The sequence below is a fragment of the Amborella trichopoda genome, chromosome 10 (assembly GCF_054954075.1).
Source record: "Amborella trichopoda isolate Santa Cruz 75 chromosome 10, AtrichopodaSantaCruz75HAP2 v2.0, whole genome shotgun sequence".
In the NCBI taxonomy this organism is placed as follows: Eukaryota; Viridiplantae; Streptophyta; class Magnoliopsida; order Amborellales; family Amborellaceae; genus Amborella; species Amborella trichopoda.
The window spans coordinates 5,120,513-5,141,843 of NC_142345.1; the positions used below are offsets into that span (position 1 = coordinate 5,120,513).

Genomic DNA, 21,331 nt, shown 5'->3' on the forward strand with positions numbered 1-21,331 from the left:
AGGTATGCGCCACTTGTCTAGCATAAGATGCAGACCTCACCCGACTTTAAAATACCTCTTTCTACATAACTTGCTCTCTTGTGTGCCACATGTTCATAGACATCTCCCTTTTTCACTTACATTTACCACGCTAAGATAGATAAGGGAAACCTTTTTATGTGGCGCCATCACATATAAAACATAGGAGATGCTATTTCACACCATTTCGGGTCCGGTTGGACTCGATCTATACCCTTAAACTGTTGGACATAAAATACTTTAAGTCCTGATCGTTTGGGTGTATTAAAGGTTGTATAGAGTAAGAACTTATAAATAGTCATATTTACCTATTAAACAACAAATCAGACGACTTGAAATTTAATGGCGGGTGATTGCGACATTGTTGCTAATAATATAGTATATAGTATTAAAAATAAAGAAACTCATAATGAGGGTGGCAATGGACCCGACTAGACCCGGGACGCGACAAGTATGGGTTTGGGTCCAAGTTTTGGACCCAAGGGGTCAAGTTTGGGTCCAAAACCTAGACCCGAATACTATTCAAGTCTGGCCCAGGTCCAGTCGGACACGACTCGTTGCCACCCCTAAGACCATCTGATTTAAATGAACGGTTGGATAACTGCTTAAAGTTTTTTTTCCAGTAAATGATTGCCTACAAAAAGACTATTTATCGTTTGTACATGGAGGGCACAATCATTGTTATACCTTAAAGTTCAAAATAGGTGGTTGTAAGAGTGTCACACAGAGTTCCAAAATAAAAATTATCTTCGGTACTTGCCCCAAGCCATCCAATTTGATATCTAATGAGACAGAATAGTTCTGACCACCATCCACAAAAAAAAAATGGACTCTTTGTAGACAATCCCTTTTAATAAACCACATTGACATGGAAATTGGACTGGTGTGCCCACTTCTTATAGGGCCAAATGTAATAAAATAAAATAAAAATATTTATCATAAAAAAGGAAAATTTATTAATATAACCATGAGAGATGAACTATTTAACAATTTATCATTTAGAACTATTCTAAGATCTTGTGTTTTTTATGGATATTTTGAAATAAACCAAAAGTTATGTTGAAGTGTTAAATGGTTAATATGCTATGGATAATTTGATAATATCAAAAGATACGTTAAGGTGTTAAATAGTCAATCTATGGGTAATCTGACAATTTTCCCTAAAAACAATGGGCAATTTACAATAGGAAAAAGTTTATATAAGGTTACAACCTTAAAATGTAGAATTATAGGTGCACCTAAAAAATCCATCGAAAAATGTTGTTTTAATGTTGAGAAACCCTCTAATTGATCATCTTGACATCGAGATATATGAATATAAAAAAAATAATAATAATTTTTTTGAGTCCTAGAAATAGTATGTCTTGCAACACATTATCTAGACCGTCTACTTTCAAGATTTTCATATATTTATAGATCTAATTGATTTTAACCATTTTTTGAGTTTAAAATTTTATAATTAGATATAAAAATAGATTGTTAGATAATCCTAATAATTTTTTACACCAAAATTATATGTTATGATAAAATTTGGAGGTGCACCTTAATTGGATTGTTTAAGGTTGCAACCTTATATAACCACACCCTTTACAATATTAAAATTTTAATCATGTACTTCCTTGTAAAATAAAAAATAAAAATAAAAATGTGGTATTCACTGTGAGGGACTCATGACCCAAATGATAACTAGTGCCATTAATTAAAGATATCTAGCCATCTATTCATGAAGTAGCACCACAATTTAAAGGTTTCCTAAATAAATAATATGCTACAAGAAATAGGGGTGATTGTTTTAATTTTTGGGGGACTCTGACCCAAAATACATCTCAAGTCACTCTAAACTTGACCCAAAATACATCTCAAGTCACTCTAAACTTGTTTTATGATCGATGAAGTTGGAGTTTCAAAAATAATACAGAGATATAATATTTGCCGAATTAAGATAAGCAATCTCTACTTATTACAAAATAATTCATCTCTAAGGCTCATATTTTAATTCTTTCGTACGATTTCAAGCTCCCTCATGAGCAAAATGTCTATTTACTTCCTCTCGCAAAACCCAATCAATAATTTTTTTAAGATCCCAAGATTTGGGTAGATAAAGGGATTGTCTACAAAGAGATCATTTATCTTTTTTACATGAATGTCACAATTATTTACACTCGTTAAATATCAAATTGGATGGTTTGGGGTGAATCACGAAGTCTGACATCTATTTTCGAAACTTTATGTCTAATCAATGATACTCTTACAACCACCCATTTTGAAATTTAAGGGACAAGAATGATTATGACATCCATGTACAAAAGATGAATTATCTCTTTGTAAACAATTTCATGATAAAATCTTCCAAATAATACCCTTTATGCACTCAAAAAATATTCCAACATTGAACGGTCCAATTTTTCAAGTGTGTTAGAGTAATGTTTTTTTTTTAAAATAATTATCTAGTGATTCATGTCTATTTTTTAGGGAATAACCAAATAATATGCTTGAGTAAGAGCATAATATACTTTGATTTTTTTTATAGAAAAAGTTTATATAAGGGCAAGGCCCTCAGCAATCAAATTAATGCGCATTTCAAAAAACCCTAAATTCGATCATCTCTACCTCTAGATGTATGGACATGAGTAAAATTAGATTTCAAATTTTAAAAATAGTGCATCTTGTAATCTATTATCTAGAACGTCAATTTTCAAAATTTTCAAATATCATAGATCTACTCATTCTACATTAATTTTAATCTTTAAATTTTATATTCAAGATGAAAATAAATTTTAAAGCCATAACAAAGATTCCTTATACTGAAACAGTATAGTTCGAGACTATTTGAAGGTTATTGACAAGGTTTTTATGAGTCCCGGGACTCACTTGTAGAAATACGGGCCTCTTAATAATTTATTTTTGAAATAGAATTTAATTCTAATTTTTAGGAAATATATAATCTGTAAAAATAAATAAATTTTAATTTTTAAAAAAATATATATTTGAACTAGTGATTTTACTTTTTATTTTTTTTTGGAGGACTATTATTTATGGTGTAGATCTACTCTTTATTTGGTGGATGGTGTATATCTCCAAGCCCGCATAGTAACAGGTGCGGCCTTGGACGACATTCGTGAGTGTGGTGTGGACGGTATACGACGACGACGACAAGACTCGCAACATTTGAATTTGCAGCGGGGTTGGAGGAATCATGCACCCATTGTTCTCGGCATCCTTAACGTCTCAGATCTGAGAGTTATCAGCTGAAAAAAGGTACCTTAGTGGGTTTTCTTCTGACATATTAGGGGCTTTTTTGTATGGCGTAGGAGTTTTTCATTTCTCCCTCCGTTTTTGATGCTCATACCATGTGATTCTTCATTTAATTTTTTGATAATTTTTTTTGGTTGTCATGTAGCTCTGTATTTTAATTTTTTACAGATGATTCGTTCTTGCTGGATAATGAGTTGGGATATAAAAATTTTTCATTCTAAAACCATTTTGATTCTGTTTCCTAAGTGATAAATCAATTTTACCCCAAGTTAATGGGTTATTGAGCTTTTTTTTTTTTTTTGGCAATTTTGCAGGCTATGGTTTTTTTTTTGCTGAAATTAATTTTCTGTTGATGCGTGGTTTGGTCCATAATAAGAAGATTTGCTTTGAAAAAGGAAAACATGTCTCTCCATCCTAAACGTGAAAATCTTTTGAAAGTAGGAGTACTAGTTATCAAGTTTTTCTTAATTTTTTTGAACGTCATGTAGTACTGATTTTTTTATGTGCTGAATGTACTTTCATTCTAACTTCAATAATCGATCTTTAATTGATACTTATACTGAAAATTCAGAATATTTGGAAAAATCATATCTCCCTATTATGCATCTCAATCCAGATGAAATCGCAAAAAATTATCTAGTCAATCATATGCATCCAAGAGATGAATTCAAGCCACAACTCTTTTACGAAACGATCTTAAAGGAAACATGATAAGTAGAAATTATCCGGAAATACAAGGGACATGATATTGTTGCCTATTCCAAATTCAGAATAAAGAAAATTCTGGCCTACAAGTATTAGGGATTTGATCCCCTTAAACCTCGATATTTTAAACAAAGCTACTCTAAAATCAAGAGTTACAATTATTATGATTATATTGAAGCACGAGAAAAGACTCTATTACTTCAAAATAAGCCGAATACCCCATAACTGGTTTATCAATTTATGGACTCCTTATTAGGAGCTGTTGAATCTAGTCTCTGTGAGGGACCAATTTATTTTAACTGCTTCCCAGGTTTCTCTGTTTCTTTGATTGACCCTCATATTTTAAAAGTCGTTACTCTTAACCTTTTAACTAATGGTTTTGACATGAATGCTGGGTCACAAAATATTGCTGGTACCTATAGGGTTTGTTATAAAGCCATGACCACTATCTGTCCTAATGTTAGGAGAATTGACTCTAAGGGCCAGACTACTCTTTTCTAAACTAATGTTGAAAAGTCTAATTTGATTATCCCTAGAACAATTTCATGGGATCAGGTGAATCTACCTAAAAGGTGGACCTTACCCTATGGTGTCCCTCCTAAGCCTGTACAAAGTCAGGAAATCAGCCAAATAACTCAGTACGCTGAAGGAAAGGTAAAAATTCTATTCTCTCCCCTCCTTAGAACTTTCTTTAATCAAAATAGGATCCCTAGGCAGCCTCCAAGAATGTCCTTTAGTTCTGAATCATCTAGAATGGTTGAACCTCTTAGAATTTCTTTCTCTTCTGTACCACAGACATAAACTCTTAAAGAAAAAAGCAATAATAGTAAGGATGTGGTTATAGAGGGGCTTGATCAGCTTAAGAATCAACAAATTGTTCAACCTACCTATAAGGTAGAAAACCCTTCAACACAGAATGATAAAGATTCTGATGGCTCCCAATGACCAACTTTTTCTGATATGGGATACAGTTCCAATATCCCTGAAGGGTCTGTTTTAATATGCTTGAAATTGAAAAATTCGAAATACTACAAACTCTTAAGACAAGATTTTTACTCTCTGAGGAAAATAGAGAAATAAGAGAGTGGTTTCTTAAACATAGTAAACCCCTTAAGAAATTTCTTGATGATGAATACATCAGAACAATGATAAAGAACAAAATTAATATAAGGTTCTTTACCTGGTTAAAATATTATATGGACTCAAAAAATAAAAATTTCCTAATAACTTGTTTGTTCCTAAAAATAGGAATTCTGCAGCCATTTCCGTCCTTACAAGAATATATAAGATTTACAAGACTCCAAATGGAGATCAAGAAAGTATTCATCCTCCTGAAGCAGCTGTGGATTTACCTAAATCTAGGGCTGTTCCGTATAAACAGACCTATACCCCTAAAGAAGAGGGAATATTACAAAGACCCGTAAATTTAGAAAGCCTTAACCACCTAATTGAACAAAATAATTATACTAACCTATTTCTACAGAGTATAGGCCAACAAACCACAAGGATAGAAAAACGCCTAAATAATGGGCCCTCTACCTCAGCACAAATCTAGCCTCCTGATGAAAAGGAGAAACTTAAACCCGTCTTGTTTAAACCTACTATTCCTCTTTCCAATAAAACTTTTAAACTTGGACCAACTCTCAAAGAAGAGAATGAATTCTTTGATGAATTAGTTAACAGGCTTGCTACTCTTAAAATAAGTGATGAAAAGAGCAACAAAAATAAAGATAAAAATCCAGCTGCAAACATGCTTGAAGATATTAGCAATGAAGAAATCCTTAAACTTGAGGATATGTTTAGGAATCCTGATCAACCTGATCAAATTAATAGGATAAACTATGGAACAAAGACTAGGCCCACTGCTACTTCAAAGGTTTATTATCCTAGGCCTTCTCCTGTCCATCTCCAATATGAAGAAGATATATTTTCTAATGCTATTCAATATGATGAGAGATCTATAGTTGAATGGAATATTGATGCTCTGTCAGAATATCAAAAGATGAATCTAATCAAGCATATGATTATGTATGCTCAAGCATCCGCTAACCATGGAAATAGAGATCCCGACATTACTAGATCTATAATCAATGGGTTTACAGGGCAACTAAAAGGATGGTGGGACTTCTACCGAAGGGATGATGAGAGAAATATTGTTCTAAGTGCTAAAAAACAGACCCTCACCACCGTCTATAACCAGGGTATCAAACAAGAAATACCTTCTCAGGATGATGACTGTGTCAATATGCTAATTCATACTATTGCCCTACACTTCATAGGAGATACCTCTATCTGGAATGAAAGAACCAGAGAACTTTTAGAGAACCTCAAATGTCCTAATCTTTCTCACTATAGATGGTACAAAGATGTTTTTCATACTCAGTTACTTACCAGAAACGATGCCAGAGACATACATTGGAAGTCTCAATTCTTAAATAGACTCCCAACTCTATTCAGAGAAAAGGTTAAAACCAAGCTTAAAAATGCTAATGGAGGAAAAAAAATCCCCTATGAGAATTATAATGTAATTACGCACTCGAGTCAGCTGAGTCAATGAAATATTGGCCTGTCTTCAGCACAGTTCACGACTTTGGCGACTTATGGTGGCTGATTTCTATTATGACTGTGATGAACAATATTTTATCAGGACTTGGAAAGAGTGCTGATACAAAAACTGTTTATACAGATAGGATCAGTGGCTCTGATACCAATTTAAGAGTACGTCAAGCGGATTTAATATAGCATTAAATGAGACAAATAAAATAAGGAATTAAGACAAAGGTTGTAATATTAATTCAAGCCGATACAAATTACAACATGAAAATACAAATTACAATATGGAAACAAAGCACTTACATCAGGTAGAGATCACACTAGTACACTACTAGCAATCCACACTATCACACCAATCTTCCAAACCCTAAACACACTCTAAACCTTTTTACAATCTTAGAGAGAAGGGAAAGATGGTAGATAGCGGACAGAAGAAAAACTAGGTAAACTCTTCGAAGTGATGACCTTCAAGGAGGAGGAGATCCTCCTTTTATAGCCTCGGACTTCAAATTTCTTTTAGTCCAGTTTTCTTCATCTGGGAATATCGATCCATTCATATTCTGCCATGTGGAAAGGTAGTTGTCGGTGGTGTCGGTGATCTTTGCCACATAGAAAGATAAGGAATAGTAACAGCTGTCCTTTTATTTCTGTCGGCAAGATCTGAGCCGTAGGATGAAAAGTTTTAACTTTAATATTTTAGTGGGCCACGTGTCTTGGAGTTTGGTGGAATCGTACCGGTTCATTAATTGAGTGGTAGCATTGTAATTGGGTTCTATTCTTGATTTCATTAGTAAAATGTTGTGCAAAACTTATTGCCCTATCTATAGGAATGATAGAATGGTTATGGATATTGTGGCCTAAAACTTGAATTTTTGTTTGGAATAATTGGATTTTCTTTTCAAACAAGACTAGTCCTGCAGTTTTAATTGCCTGCAAAAAGATTGTGAGATGTTTCTAATGTTGTTCTATTGAATCAGAATAAACTAACACATCATCAATATAGACAATCATAAATTGGGTGAATGGTGTAAATATATCATTCATGATGTGTTGGAATTCAGAGGGAGCATTCTTTAATCCAAATGGCATTACATTTCATTCATAGTGTCCACATGGTACAGTAAATGCGGTTTTATATCTATCTCTCTCTGCAATTTGAATTTGCTAGAATCCAGATTTCATATCAAATTTTGAAATAGTGCTGGAATTCTGCCACCACTCAATTAATGGGCCGGTATGACTCCACCAAACTCCAAGACATGTGGCCCACCAAAATACTAAAGTAAAAACTTTTCATCCTACGGCTCAGATCTTGCCTACAGAAATAAAAGGATAGCTATTACTATTCCTTACCTTTCTATGTGGCAAAGATCACCGACACCACCGACAACTACCTTTCCACACGGAAGAATATGAATGGACCGACATTCCCAGATGAAGAAAACTCGACTAAAAGAAATTTGAAGTCCGAGGCTATAAAAAGAGGATCTGCCCCTCCTTGAAGGTCACCACTTCGAGGACTTTACCTAGTTTTTCTTCTTTCCTCTATCTACCATCTTTCCCTTCTCTCTAAGATTGTAAAAAGGTTTAGAGTGTGTTTAAGGTTTGGAAGATTGGTGTGTTAGTGTGGATTGCTAGTAGTGTACTGGTGTGATTTCTACCTGATGTAAGTACTTTGTTTCCATATTGTAATTTGTATTTCTATGTTGTAATTTGTATCAGTTTGAATTAATATTACTGTCTTTGTCTTAATTCCTTATTTTATTTGTCTCATTTAATGCTATATTAAATTCGCTTGACGTACTTTTAAATTGGTATCAGAGCTACTGATCTTATCTGTATAAACAGTTTTTGTATCAGCACTCTTTCTAAGTCCTGATAAAATACTGTTTATCACAGTTGTAATAGTAATAAGCCACCATAAGTCGCCAAAGTCGTGAACTGTGCCAAAGACAGGCCAATATTTCATTGACTTGGTTGACTTGAGTGCGTAATTACATTATTGATTCGATGAACAGGATTTTTCAGACTCCTCTCTCGAAGGTCTGATGCTGAAGCTAGTTCATCTGGTAGATCAGTAAGAAATTCTGAAGAAATTGTTGTTGCCAACATTGACAAAGATTTAAACAATTGGAATATCCCTAAGGTCTCTACTTCCAAAATATATAGTAAAGGAACTTTTGAATTCAGAAGTGATTATGCAATCAAAACTAAAGAAGAAACCAAATCTGTCTTAAATTATGAAACTACCATAAATTTGTTAAACAAGGATCATATTGAAGAATTTAGAAGAAAAAAATATAATTATCTCCATATTGGCCTTGTTCAAGTTGGTATTAGACCTTTAACCAAGGCTGGGCTTCAAACTGCTATCCTCCTGTGCTTAAGAGACAGTAGGCATAGACAATTTATGGACTCTTTATTAGGAGCTGTTGAATCTAGTCTTTGTGAGGGACCAATTTATTTTAACTGCTCCCCAAGTTTCTCTGTTTCTTTGACTGACCCTCATATTTTGAAAGTCCTTACTCTTAACCTTTTAACTAATGGTTTTGACATGGATGCTGGGTCACAAAATATTGTTGTTACCTATAGGGTCTGCTACAAAGCCATGACCACTATCTGTCCTAATGTTAGGAGAATTGACTCTAAAGGCCAAACTACTATTTTCCAAACTAATGTTGAAAAGTCTAATTTGATTATCCCTAGAACAATTTCATGGAATCAGGCGAATCTACCTCAAAGGTGGACCTTACCCTGTGGTGTCCCTCCTAAGCCTGTACAAAGTCAAGAAATCAGCCAAATTTGGGTCGCCAAAAATCCGCCGCCGCCTCCGCCGCCGCCCTCTGCCCTTCCTCCCTCCCTCTAGAGCCCAAACAATTATTATTGTTAAAAAAATTATTTTTATCAATGTTCAAAAATGCTTATTCAGGTGCCTAGGCGTTTTGGGTGCCTGGCTGCCTAGGTGCCCGAGTGTCAGCCCAGAGACAGGGTGCCCTCACCAAAATTGAACCCTCCCTGTGCAAACAAAAAAAACATGGGAGTTCTTAAGGCATGTTTTTAATACTTTGGGAATTTTTAAGGCAATTTTAGAGCCCCAAACTCCTTGTGAAATAGACAAAAATGTAATAGTATAATCACATAACAGATTTACAGATACAAGTCTCAAAGAGATTGTAACTTGTAAGACATTAAAATGCTTAAAATCCCAAATATCATTGTAGGAAACTAGAAGTCTAAACTAGAAACGATATACAAAGTCAACAAGGCAAAATAAAAAAAACAAATACATCAAGTCATCCACCAAACATGTAAATATATTGTAAAAGAAAAAATACATGATTCACAACATAATATTTTGTAGCAAAATAAAATAAAAAACTCTCTTTCATATATGATAATACTTAAAAAATATCAAAATCAAATCGATGGTGCAAACTTCGTCTCTTGGGTCGCCCAAAATCCTCAAAATCAACTACTAGAAGCTCTAAATACACCACAAACTATTGCCTTTGTTTCGGATCGCAAAAATCAAATCTTTATCTATCTTTCGATAAATCACAAAAGATTAGTTTTATGGGGAGTTTTTCTCACCGTAACAGCCACGGTTTTTATTTTGGGGGTTTAAAATATCCTCCAAAACCCTTTTCCCCTCTTTTTAGGGGGGGAAAAATGACATTGTTTTGACCCTCGCCAAGGGTTTTTTTCGCCCTTCCGCTAAATCACTGGGCAGCGCCTAGGCCGGTGCCCAAATAGTAGCACCTAGGAGGCAGGCGCTCGGAGACAGGCCGCATAATTCCACCACCCAAATAGCGCCTAGGTGTTTTTTGAAATTTTTCGCCTAGGCGGTTGGGCGGCTAAATTTTCAAACACTGCTTTTTAGAAAAAGTTTATTAAAAGACCTCTTAATATGTGGAAGTAATATTTTGTACTTCTAGCTTCTACACATGCTTAATGCTTGCACTACCAGGTCCTAATACTTGGGTTGGTTTTCAAAGACTGCTAAATTTGTAGAAGAAAAATTCCCTTTTTATTTGCAAGTTCGTTGAAGTATTATTGTTTTCTGATCGGTATCCCCTTGTATCACATGATTTACTTTGTACTGACTGATGTTTTCTTTACTTCTTTCTTTGAATGCGCGGAATGAAAAATATCCTTCTATTTGCATGCTCAGAGTTTCAGGATATGATTAAAAAATGTTACTGATCAGCTGAGATATTTTTATGGGCATTGAGGCATTCAATGATTAGTTAGGACTAAATGCTTGTCTAAAGAAGCTTTATTAAAGAATGCATGCTTAGAGAAAGATCTGTTATGTCAACTTACAAGGTCACTCATGATTTTCTGAATGAATAGCTTATTAGTTTCTTTCATCATTTCTACTTCTTTATGTTATAAGTTTTACAATATAAAAGCTTCATCTATATTTAAATATTTGACAATGACACCTTTTTCTTACATTTAGAAGTGGAGATCCAAGCATAGGAGTTTAATTGACTCTTTATCGACATGGCAGCAACTTTTTTACATTCAATAAATATAGGTCTATCATGCCAAAACGAAGAGCCAAAAGGACCACGAAAGAACCTCCTGCCTCTCTTGAGAGTAAACATGAGCCCCTGGTTGAAAAGCAGCAGTATTCTACATTCAGTGAACAAGAAGGTAAATGAGCAAAGCTACCTCAAGCTACTTTAGCTTCTTTATTTTGCTTCAAACCTAGATAATTTTTGTATGTAGACCATTTTATAATAAATCCTTGTGACAATATAAAGGGGTATTGCACTCTTGGCATGTTTCCAACTTTGAAGGGCTAATGCACTCTTGGCATGATTTATGATTTCTTGTTCAGTATGGGGTTGGCATCTGAACTGTGTTTCTTGTTCTTTTTCATTTATCGTGTGTAATGATGCTTAAAATAATTTGAAATAATACTAAGGGCTGGTTTGGATGTCAAATAAAAAATGCTCATTGTTCAAAAAACTTACATGTGTTTCCGATGGAAAAATTTTATATAAGGTTGCAACCTTAAAATGTGGAATTACGGTGTACCTAAAAAATCCATCATAAAAGACTTTTTGGAAGTTGGAAAACCCACTAATTGATTATATCGACATCGAGATGTATGAATATGAAAAAAAAATGATGAAGTCCCAAAAATAGTGCATCTAGCAACATATTATCTTGACTGTTCATTTTCAATATTTTCATGTGTTCATAAATGTACTTGATTTGCATCAGATTTGGAGTCTAAAATTATAATTAGAGATGAAAATGGATTCTCAAGCCATTCTAAAAATTTTGACACATAAATTACATCTTATGATAAAATTTTTGAGTGCACCTTACTTTGATTGTCTAAGGTTGCAACCTTATGCAAACGACACCCTTTTCAGTTATACATTAAAAAGAAATTTTTTTGTACTTATTTTTCTACTCTTACAAAAGTTGGTTGGATGTTTCTTAAAAGTGTCTTTTTTCTCTATCGGTACCACCACCAACAGCTCTCTTACTTCCATATAATTTTCTCTATCTGAAACCACAGCAAGTCATCCCTGCAAAATCCCCAAAAGAAACTTCCGGCCCAATTCAGTGAGGTAAATATTTTCTCTTGTTGCATATGTTCATGTAAGAGAGAGTGTGTGTTAGGGAAAGAGAGGTGCCGAATTGGTGGTGTATGAGAGAGGAAGGAAAATGAGTTTGGGAAAAGATAACACTTGATGTTCTTTTATATTCTGGTCACTGCCATCAACTGGGAGAACTCTTCCCTTTCTCTCCTCTCTCTCGGATCTCAATATATGGCAGTCTTATTGTCCTATGTATTATATTTTTCCGATTAACGCTCTCTCTCTTTCCTGACCCTAAGTAGTTGGGATAAAGCTCTCTCTCTTTGATATTATTCATTCTCTCTTACTCTCTCCTTTCATGTAGAGAGAGCTTTATCAAAGAGAGAAAGCTTTATCCCAACTACTTAAGGTCGGGAAAGAGAGAGCGTATATTGCAAAAATATAACACATAGGATAAAATGTGTTATCCTTCTTTCTATGAGGGCTTGGGTTTTTTCTCTCATGGGTGGTTCTCTTTGGGTGAGGTCCTCTTGGGGCTTCTCTCATCAAACCCTGGATGTTAAACGTTCTCTCTGAGGCAGACTGGTTCTTTTGTTGCTCAAAATAGGGGGTGAGGGTTTTGAGCTTCAACTTGGAACTATGGTGGCTTGGTGGGATATGTTCAGAGAGGGATCAACTCTTTGAGCATGCAGTAGTGGTGTATCTATTTTGGAAAGGGGGTGAACTCAGAGAGAGAGAATTCTGTCGTAGGCAGCAAGAAGAGAGATGGAATATGGGTTGAATGGGCAAGGGGAGAGAGGGGGTGTGTGTTGGGCTTTTTGGGGGGGGGGGGGGGGGGGGGGGGGGGGAAGGGGGGGGGGAGGGGGGTGTGTGGTTGCAGCGGGGTGGGGGTTGGAGGTGGTGTTGAGAGAAGGGTGGAACTTGACATCCAAAAAATTCAAGTCTGACTTGAAGTTTTCAGATGTCACTTTTTGCTTTGATAGGACAATTTTCAATATATAAAACGTGGTCTTAGACTCTTATCCAAACTGCTTAAAGTGTTCATTGCTAGATTTTTGAATGACAATCCAAAAATTTGATGATTTTGGGTACAATCAAACTAGCCATAAGTTGCCAACAAGGTATTGGAGTCAATCATTAAAAGGAAAAGGAATGGGCTCACTAGCGAAAAGTGCCAGACCAAGCTAGGAAGTTCATGATTCTTAAAATGAGCTGACAGATAAAAATGGCGTTGTCATGGTGGCTAGGATCTCCCAACTTAGGTGGCGATCCCGCTCCGAAAACTCGCTCCTGCGTCTAGGAAAATGGATCTTTGATGGATCAAGATTTTTAAATTTCGGGATTCAATCCGTTGTTACGGATCATGATCCCCACTATTAGAGATCTTAATCCCCACTTAAAAGTCCAAGTTAATGACAAAAAATATAATTTGCAAGCCATCTAGAAATGCAACTACACTTTTGATGTAGTTGCATTGGCCATAAGCAAAGAGATCTTTACTTTAAAGAGTATGTATAGTCCTAGACTATATATACTCTTTATGGTTAAGAGCAAGACTCCCAAAAAGTTGAGATCGGGAGATCCCTAATATTTAAGGATCCCGATCTCCAACATGTACATTGTACAGACGACACTCCCAACCATAATGATCTTCTAGCTGTTTACGATCCATGTCCTTTCGATAACTATCCTGCTTCCGATGTGCTCCCAATCCTAACAACTATGGGCATTGTCCCTAAAATGTCTTATCTGAATCTCAATGATTTGGTGGATTTCAGCCGTGTCTTGTGTGAGTTAGTGCCTTGCTGATTCATGGGGATTGATTTCCAATCTCAATGTTTTTGGTTTTGTTCGGTAGTTCCGTTGAATCTTCTCTTCAGTGTTGTATGTCAAAGGATCCTTTCTTAAGTAATACTCGTGGATGGAACTTTCCTCCAAAAAAGAGTCCATATAATTTTGTCCAAAGCTTGAATCAAGTAGTTATGCAGTTACTTTTTTTCATCTTGTAATCTTATTTGTTCAGAAGGCAAAGTTGACAAATTAGATGAATGAATAATGTGAAATTGGGGCTAGTCTCTCTATCTATGTTGTTGGTCCAAAGTAGTTAGGACATGGAACTAGGAGTGATAAATGGGTCGGGTCGGCCTGCCTTGGGTCTGGTAGTCCAGCCTAGAGGTAGGGTCACCCCAACACAGTGTGTGTGCGTGCATGTCTATATGTATATTATATATATTGACCGGGGCATGATCCGCCAGGTCTAGGTCAATCCTTGACCCTGCCTTTGGGTGTCAACCTGACTTGGACCCAACCCATTTACATTGCCTACTTGGAACCTACAATTCTCTGCTCACTAGGGAATCTAATAAGTTTACTGCCTAGGAAGTGACACTGGGAGGACGTAACATGAGCTATAGCAGGACCGAACCATGATGCCTTCATAAGGAGGAATCCTCTATTAAGAAGAGAAGACACCAACTCAAAACTGGTTGTAGCAGCAAATCTTATATCCATCGGAAGAAGCAAAAATTTCTATTGTATCAGAGCTTAGATATAACAGAGTGCCATATAGCATTTAAATAAATATTGAAATTGAAATTTAACTGCTTGTTACATGTAGTGTTTCCGGTCTCTGTGTGTGCCTAGTGGTAACCAATATCTGTGTTTGCATTGTTACTTTTATTAACCAATAGGGTAGTACCGTATCAAACTGGGTTTGGCCATAGGAATTAGCAGTTGCCAGTTTTGTAGTTCCGAAAAAATTTCTTTTGGGGTTTGCTTGATTTTAACCAACACCTCAAGGTTAAGGTCAAGCCTTTCTAATTGAGCTCAGAGTTCGTAAACCCCATGGTTAGTGAATCGCATTTTACTTGACTGTGAGTTTTATGGTCTCTGATGCTTGATGAGCTTAATCTTTTGTGCTGCCTTTCATGGCGTGAGTGACTGCGTGAATAATTATTTTCCTTGTTGTTTCTGGGTAAATGTCATCCTTGTGCAGGGGCCATGCTAATCTTCTCTGTGTCATTCCAATTTACTGTGGTGAATAATTGATAGTGTAGCTTGACTGCTTGAGTGACTAGGGTGAATGATTCACCAGTTTCCTATTGTGAGGTGCCAGGTTCGAAGTGAGAGACAAGGCACTTTGGTTGAACTTCCTTAGGGGCATTAATTATATGGATGGGGTTCGTTTGGAAGTCTTTTGAGATAATATTTGATATGATATGTTTTTGAGATAATATTTGATATGATATGTCATCAGGACTGAGGTCTGAGCTTCTTTTTGATTCAGTAGCCGATAGGGATTCATTTACTGGTTGTTCCGAGAAGACCAAGGAGAGTTGTGTGGAGATAGGGTTTCAGAACTTTTAGATGCAAATTCGAGTATGTAGCATTAGCAGTGTTACATAGACCGTGACACATGTGTCGGTGTCTACGTGTGTCTAAAGTGTCTCGTATGAAAGGTAAAAAAGTTGGTCTTTTAGACACATCTATATAGTGTATTACTCTGTAAGAGAGAGAGAGAGAGAGAGAGAGAGAGAGAGAGAGAGTGTGTGTGTGTGTGTGTGCGATAATTCGTAAAAATCAGAGAGAGAGAGAGTGTGTGCACGATAATTCGTAAAAACCGACATGTGTATATTTATTATCAGCTGAAATTCTAAACCTGTAAATGCCAATATAAATACTCAGAATGTCCCTTTAGATTTGTCCGTTTATATTCATTTTTTGTTGGATAAATATTGTCATTGTTGTATCATTGTTTCCAAGAAGAGTTGATCATATTATGTGGATTTCAATTACAGCTTTTCTTGTTGGTGCTTGGGCTTTTCATACATGCAGTTTCGTTATAGGTGTTTGTTTAATCCTTATATTGGGCTGTTTTTATACAGTTGAACGTCGTGAAGCTGCAATCCGTGCCATTGGCAATGGAGAGATTGAATACATGCTGAGCCATTTGCGTAATTTGCATTCGTTCTTCACAAAAGAGCAGCTTGAGACCCCCTTTCTACAGTTTATAGAGGAAAAGTGCCCTAATATTATGGTTGTCAAGCACGATGAGTATGGAGAATGCCTTCTACAATGGACAGCTTTGGACTGCAACCCATCGCTTAGCTTCCCTGAGGACAAAACCATGCTTCCACTATTGGGACCCTGTGGTTCAGTTGGGCAACAAGGCTACTTGGCATACCCTCATAATTGTGATACTCTGCCTGCTTTTGTTGGCTTCCCATTTTCAGGTAATGCATTTTAGGTGATAGGCATGGCAGTTTTTTTTTAGTAGCAGCATATGAGAAGCTATACCATGGTCAAAGGCCATGAACATCCCAATGAAATGGAGATAGAGAGACAGAGACCTACCATTAGGCTAAATGTGTGTGTGTGTGAGTGAGAGAGAGAGAGAGAGAGAGAGAGAGAGAGAGAGAGAGAGAGAGATGGATACCACTATAATGTCTGTTCTGGCAGGTTCCACTCCTTCCATGCCATTCATCATTTCATCCATTGGTCATGACCCTAATTGGTATTTGACTGAAGCATGCTTTATATAATTGATGACAGTATACCTTCCCAAATCATAATATATTGGACTATTAAAACTTCTTCTAATCCCTTGCAGTGGCAGAGAACAGAATGAAGACTTCAGGTGCGCAGATCGAGGATTTTGTAAGTCATAAAGCTAGCGCTTTTCTTAGGACCCAAATAATTTAGTGCTGGCTTTGCTTAAAAGTTTTTATGATGGGTTTTTCTATTTTCAAGCTTTTTCAGAATCAGGAAAAGAAAATTCGAGGAATCCAAGATTCTTTTCAAACTCCTGGGGTTTGTATACTTCACCCTATTTCTTATACATCATTTTCTGTTTTCAATTGGTTACCTATCATGTGACTGGGGAACTACAACAAAGTCCAATGGGCTTGATATAAAGCTACATTTCCATCCATTCCGTTGCAGGATGGTTGATGATTAACAGGGTTGGAGCCCCATAGACATTCACCCTGGTAGAGTTACTCTCTAATCTCTGACTTTGGGAACGGATGTGGATGTAGCTTTGAGTCCATCCTTGATTGAACCATCATGTACTATCCCTTCCCAATTTACTTGTATCCTTTTTATGACGTGAATACTCAAGTACTCAGCACCAAATTGTGGTCTATTTGATTTTGCTGACAGTATAATAATAGTTATCAGATTGTTGTGCTTCATGACTTTAGTGTTGGTGTCCAGTCTGAATTTTTTTTTGAGAGGGTTCTGTTGAAGTCTCCACGAGTGTAATGTTAACCATCGTTTACTGTTGCCTAAGTGTTTGTGAACTATAATTTTGCAAGTTTCTGCTCAGAGGCTATCTATTGGTATTACTCCAAAATCCTGAGACTACCAAAACCTGGTGAAATGCTACTGTCTGTTCATGGCTCACCTGTTGGAGCTTTTCCAAATGAAAATATGGAAGCCATTGATGGTAAACTTCTCTCTCTATAATTGTTTCCTTAGTTTATGGGTGATGCATAATCCCTTTCTTGGTATAAGATCATATGTTTATTCTTGGGTTGCATGGAAGAATCTCAGGAGTCCTAAACTTTCTTCTGCTACTATATAGTATCAGCTATTCACTGTTGGATGTATCAAACCAGACTTGTGAGGGGCTCTTAAATTACCTGCATTGGGAAAATGCTTAGGTGATCCAGTTATTTCATTTTGTTACTCCATTTTTTTGTTGCTTTTTTAAAATTTTCAGCTTAAAATGGTAAAATCAGGAAGGCTAAAAGCTTTCTTGCAACCCTTTTCCTCAACTTCTCTTTTATATTATTATACTAACATGGCTAGTATTTCGCAGCTTATTAATAACTTCTGTTTAAATAACTGACATTGAGGATGTAAAATTCATTGGAACAAAGAAATATTTGGAAATAAATTGATGAGCTAAGAGAGGCGCAGCAGACAAAAGTTAGTGGGTTTTGGATGGCTGAAATAAAAAACGTGAGAGAGGAATATGAAGTTGATGGTTTAACGAAGTAATATAATGGAGATAATGGAAGGTATGGGTTAATGTAGAAGACGATGATAGATGGTATGGCTTTTAGCGCACAAACAAAAAAAACCGTGAGAAAGGGAATATGATATGAAGATGATTGAAGGTATAGAACAAGAATTTTAGAGAAAGACGTGAAAACCAGAGACGTGAAAATAAAGCAAGACATAAAAACAAGATGATTGAATATGGACTTTGGGAACAATAATGGCTTGGAAGATAAAACAGGCGGAAAAAGTTACGGAATATGAGAAGATAGCAAGAGATGTGAAAATGAAAAGAACGAAAGAGGGCCTGTGGAGTTACCTTTAACGATTGTAAGGTTTCACTTTTGAATTTGCTCTCTATCGGCTGTGTGTTACAGATCGAATCACAAGGGGCAATGGTTCTGGTACCATAAAGAATTTTAGAGAGAGAAATGGACTTTGTGAAAAGATAATTGTGCCTAACATTGTCTTTTGGTTGTTATTGTATAGGTAATGGTAATACAATGGTGTAATATACACCTTTCTTCTTGTAACATGCAGTATGTATATTTTCCTATTTTGTTACATTCTCCTCTCAAGGAAAGAGTTATATACTTTCCTATCTGGTTTGAATCTTGTTTCTATTCGTTTGTATAAGGCCAAAGCCCTAAATAATCAAAGGCGCACCTTTAAATAGTGTCGAAAGATGTTTTAGTACTGGAAATCTTTGTAATAGCTTGAAATTTATTTTCAACTTTAATTATAAAATTTGAAGCTTCAAAAATATTGCAGATCAAGTAGATCTATGAACACTTAAAAATCTTAAAAATTGAAAGTTTAGAAAATGCATTACAAGATGCACTGCTTCCGAGAGTTGAAATCCCTTTTTTTCCATATCCATACATCTTAACGTTCATATGATCGATTTGAGGATATTTGGATATTTGAGGATTTTTGGATATCGAATTATCCTCTCACAATAGGAGAAATTGGCTAAACAAATGAAAGACATACAGAGTAAAACCATGTAAATAGCCCCTTATGATAAGTACCCAATTCAAGCAACAAACCCCGGAGAAGTTTGCGTGCAAATAACTAAACAGCTAAAACTATAATTGGATGAGTTTGAAAACCAGTTTAGAAGGATTGAGAAACATCCATATGCAGAGAAACTAAAACCAAAATGATACAGAGAAATTGAACCCAAATGCGTGATGAACAGAAATTGAACTCTATAATTATTAGTGAATACTAGTACACATAATAAATTTGACAAGTTTACTGAATTATTGATAAATATAAAAAATAGTAGATATCGGCAAATTTATTAATTTGCTTTCAAAGTTTTTTATTTACTGATAAATATTAATATATTTCAAATTTTTGAAAGTTTATGATAGAGTACCTTGAAATTTAATTTAATGGGTGTTGGAAAAGAAAGAAGTATACAAATAGTACATTGACTTGGTGAGAGATATATATGAGGGAGTGCTAACTAGCGGGCGAACAACTAGTAGAGAGACGAGTGAGTTTTCAGTGACTAGGTCTATTTTAGGGGTTAGCGTTGGGCTCATGCCTCTTTGTCTTAGTTATGGACGGCTTAACTAGGAACTTATAATACGAGATAATGTTGTGGATGTTGTTTGCAAACGACATAGTTTTGATCGATGCGATCCAAATCAGCATCAACACAAAGAACTTTGGAGTGATGCTCTAGAATCTAAAGGCTTTAAAATTAGCCAGACTTAGACAAAGTATATGGAATGCAAGTTTAATAATAATAAGAGTAAAAATGATTAAGCAATTAAAACTGATAGCCAAGAAATACCAAAAAGCACGCACTTTTAATATCTTTGATCGATAATCTAGGAAAATAGAGGGATTGAGGATGATGTCGCACATAGAATTAAAGTTGGGTGAGCAAACTGAAGGTGTGCAACTGGAGTTTTATGTGAACGCGGCATACCAATCAAAATGCAAGTTCTATAGGACAACTATAAGACAATTTTATTTTATGAGGTGGAATGTTGGATAGTCAAGAAGTAACATACTCATAGGATAAGTGCAATTGAGTTGAGGTTGTTGAGATGGATAAGTTGCAATTCGAAATGAATACATATAGGAGAACTTAGGTGTGGCACTAATCGACGATATGAAGAGAGAAAGTAGACTGAAGTAGGCTTTCATGTGCAGTACAAACCTAGCATAGTACATGTTAGGAAGTACAAATCAGTTCAAGTAGAAGGTTAAAAAAGAACAAAAGATGGACAAAAAAAAGATGATTAGAAATAGTGAGAAAATATATGAAAACTTATGACCTCACTGAAAATATGGTCATTGATAAAGTAAATGGCATATCAAGGTTCGTGTACTCGACCATTAATAATTAGAAAAAAACACTAATGATGATGATGCATACAAGAAATATGCCTATAATTCAATTGCTTCGATCCTAGCAAGAAATTGAGAGAAAAAACATAAAAGAAAAATACAATAAAAATGAGATATAGCAGTTGAAGAGAGGGCAGGTTGATGTAATAACAAAAGGATAGCTCAAGGCAACGAATGGGAACTTGGGAAAGCAAGAGAGACATTGTTATAGTGGAGTAGAGAGAGAGGCTTCTTATTATCGAGCTTGTAGAGAGAGGAGAGAGAGCAGAGAGAGAGACAAGAGGCTTCTTATTCTAGAGTTTGAAGAGAGAGAGAAAGGGGTCTAGTGCTTGGGAAGAGAGACAAGGTGAGGTCACAAGGCTCGATGGTGAGAGTGAGATAGTGAAGAAGGGTTTGGGCTACAGAGATAGGGAATGGGGCGACCTCGTCTCCCTTCTTTCTTCCCCTTCGTTATCGCGTAATTTTTTTGAAAAGATATTAGATCACCTTGGGACATTAAAAAATAAATTGGATTCAAATACAATTAAAATAATAAATTACATAAATTCTAAACATTAATACAAATTAAGAAAAAGAATTCTAATCTAATTTTTAATTAATTACATAAAATGTAAAAAAGAAAAAAAATATATGAAAATGAAATTTTATAGATTTTTTATTCTTTTATAGTCATAGGTTTTATACTTTTGCCAACACTCCCACTTCGCATCCCTTCATAAATGGAGAAAAGTGTGGAAATGAATCTTTCTTGGCTGTTCCCAATCCACTAGGGATGGCGACAGAAACCAAGAAAACACGTATTTTTCGTGTTTTCCCGGTTATGAAACAAGAACTTGGGGAGATGCGTTATGTATCTCTCTATCTCA

At 35.6% G+C, this 21,331-nt stretch overlaps 1 protein-coding gene and 1 non-coding gene across 41 annotated transcripts; one reads left to right on the forward strand and one right to left on the reverse strand.

Annotated features, from left to right (window-relative positions):
• Window positions 1-3,207: 3,207 nt before the first annotated feature.
• On the forward strand, window positions 3,208-17,445 carry LOC18434688 (uncharacterized). Of its 40 annotated transcripts, none has more exons than XM_088850499.1 (7): window positions 3,208-3,276; window positions 10,994-11,190; window positions 12,030-12,122; window positions 15,977-16,324; window positions 16,702-16,748; window positions 16,842-16,901; window positions 17,034-17,445. In XM_088850499.1, the coding sequence occupies exons 4-7, from the start codon at window positions 16,030-16,032 to the stop codon at window positions 17,040-17,042; spliced, it is 411 nt and encodes a 136-aa protein (XP_088706625.1). In that variant the 5' UTR covers window positions 3,208-3,276; window positions 10,994-11,190; window positions 12,030-12,122; window positions 15,977-16,029; the 3' UTR covers window positions 17,043-17,445. The 40 variants fall into 40 exon arrangements, with proteins under 40 accessions (XP_088706625.1, XP_088706627.1, XP_088706628.1 ...); XM_088850501.1 differs by having other exon boundaries at window positions 12,071-12,122; XM_088850502.1 differs by having other exon boundaries at window positions 11,045-11,190.
• Window positions 15,041-15,145, reverse strand: LOC148780019 (U6 spliceosomal RNA). The gene has a single exon (XR_016043472.1). It is a non-coding gene; the product is annotated as a U6 spliceosomal RNA (small nuclear RNA).
• Window positions 17,446-21,331: the final 3,886 nt, after the last annotated feature.

What these genes read in the sequence shown, in the direction of transcription:
- LOC18434688 (XM_088850474.1), top strand. Translation starts at nt 11,079, where the DNA reads ATGCCAAAACGAAGAGCCAAAAGGACCACGAAAGAACCTCCTGCCTCT. An exon ending in ATTGGTCATGACCCTAATTG is followed by an intron (nt 16,606 to 16,701) that starts GTATTTGACTGA and finishes AATCCCTTGCAG; the next exon opens with TGGCAGAGAACAGAATGAAG. An exon ending in GAACAGAATGAAGACTTCAG is followed by an intron (nt 16,729 to 16,841) that starts GTGCGCAGATCG and finishes TCTATTTTCAAG; the next exon opens with CTTTTTCAGAATCAGGAAAA.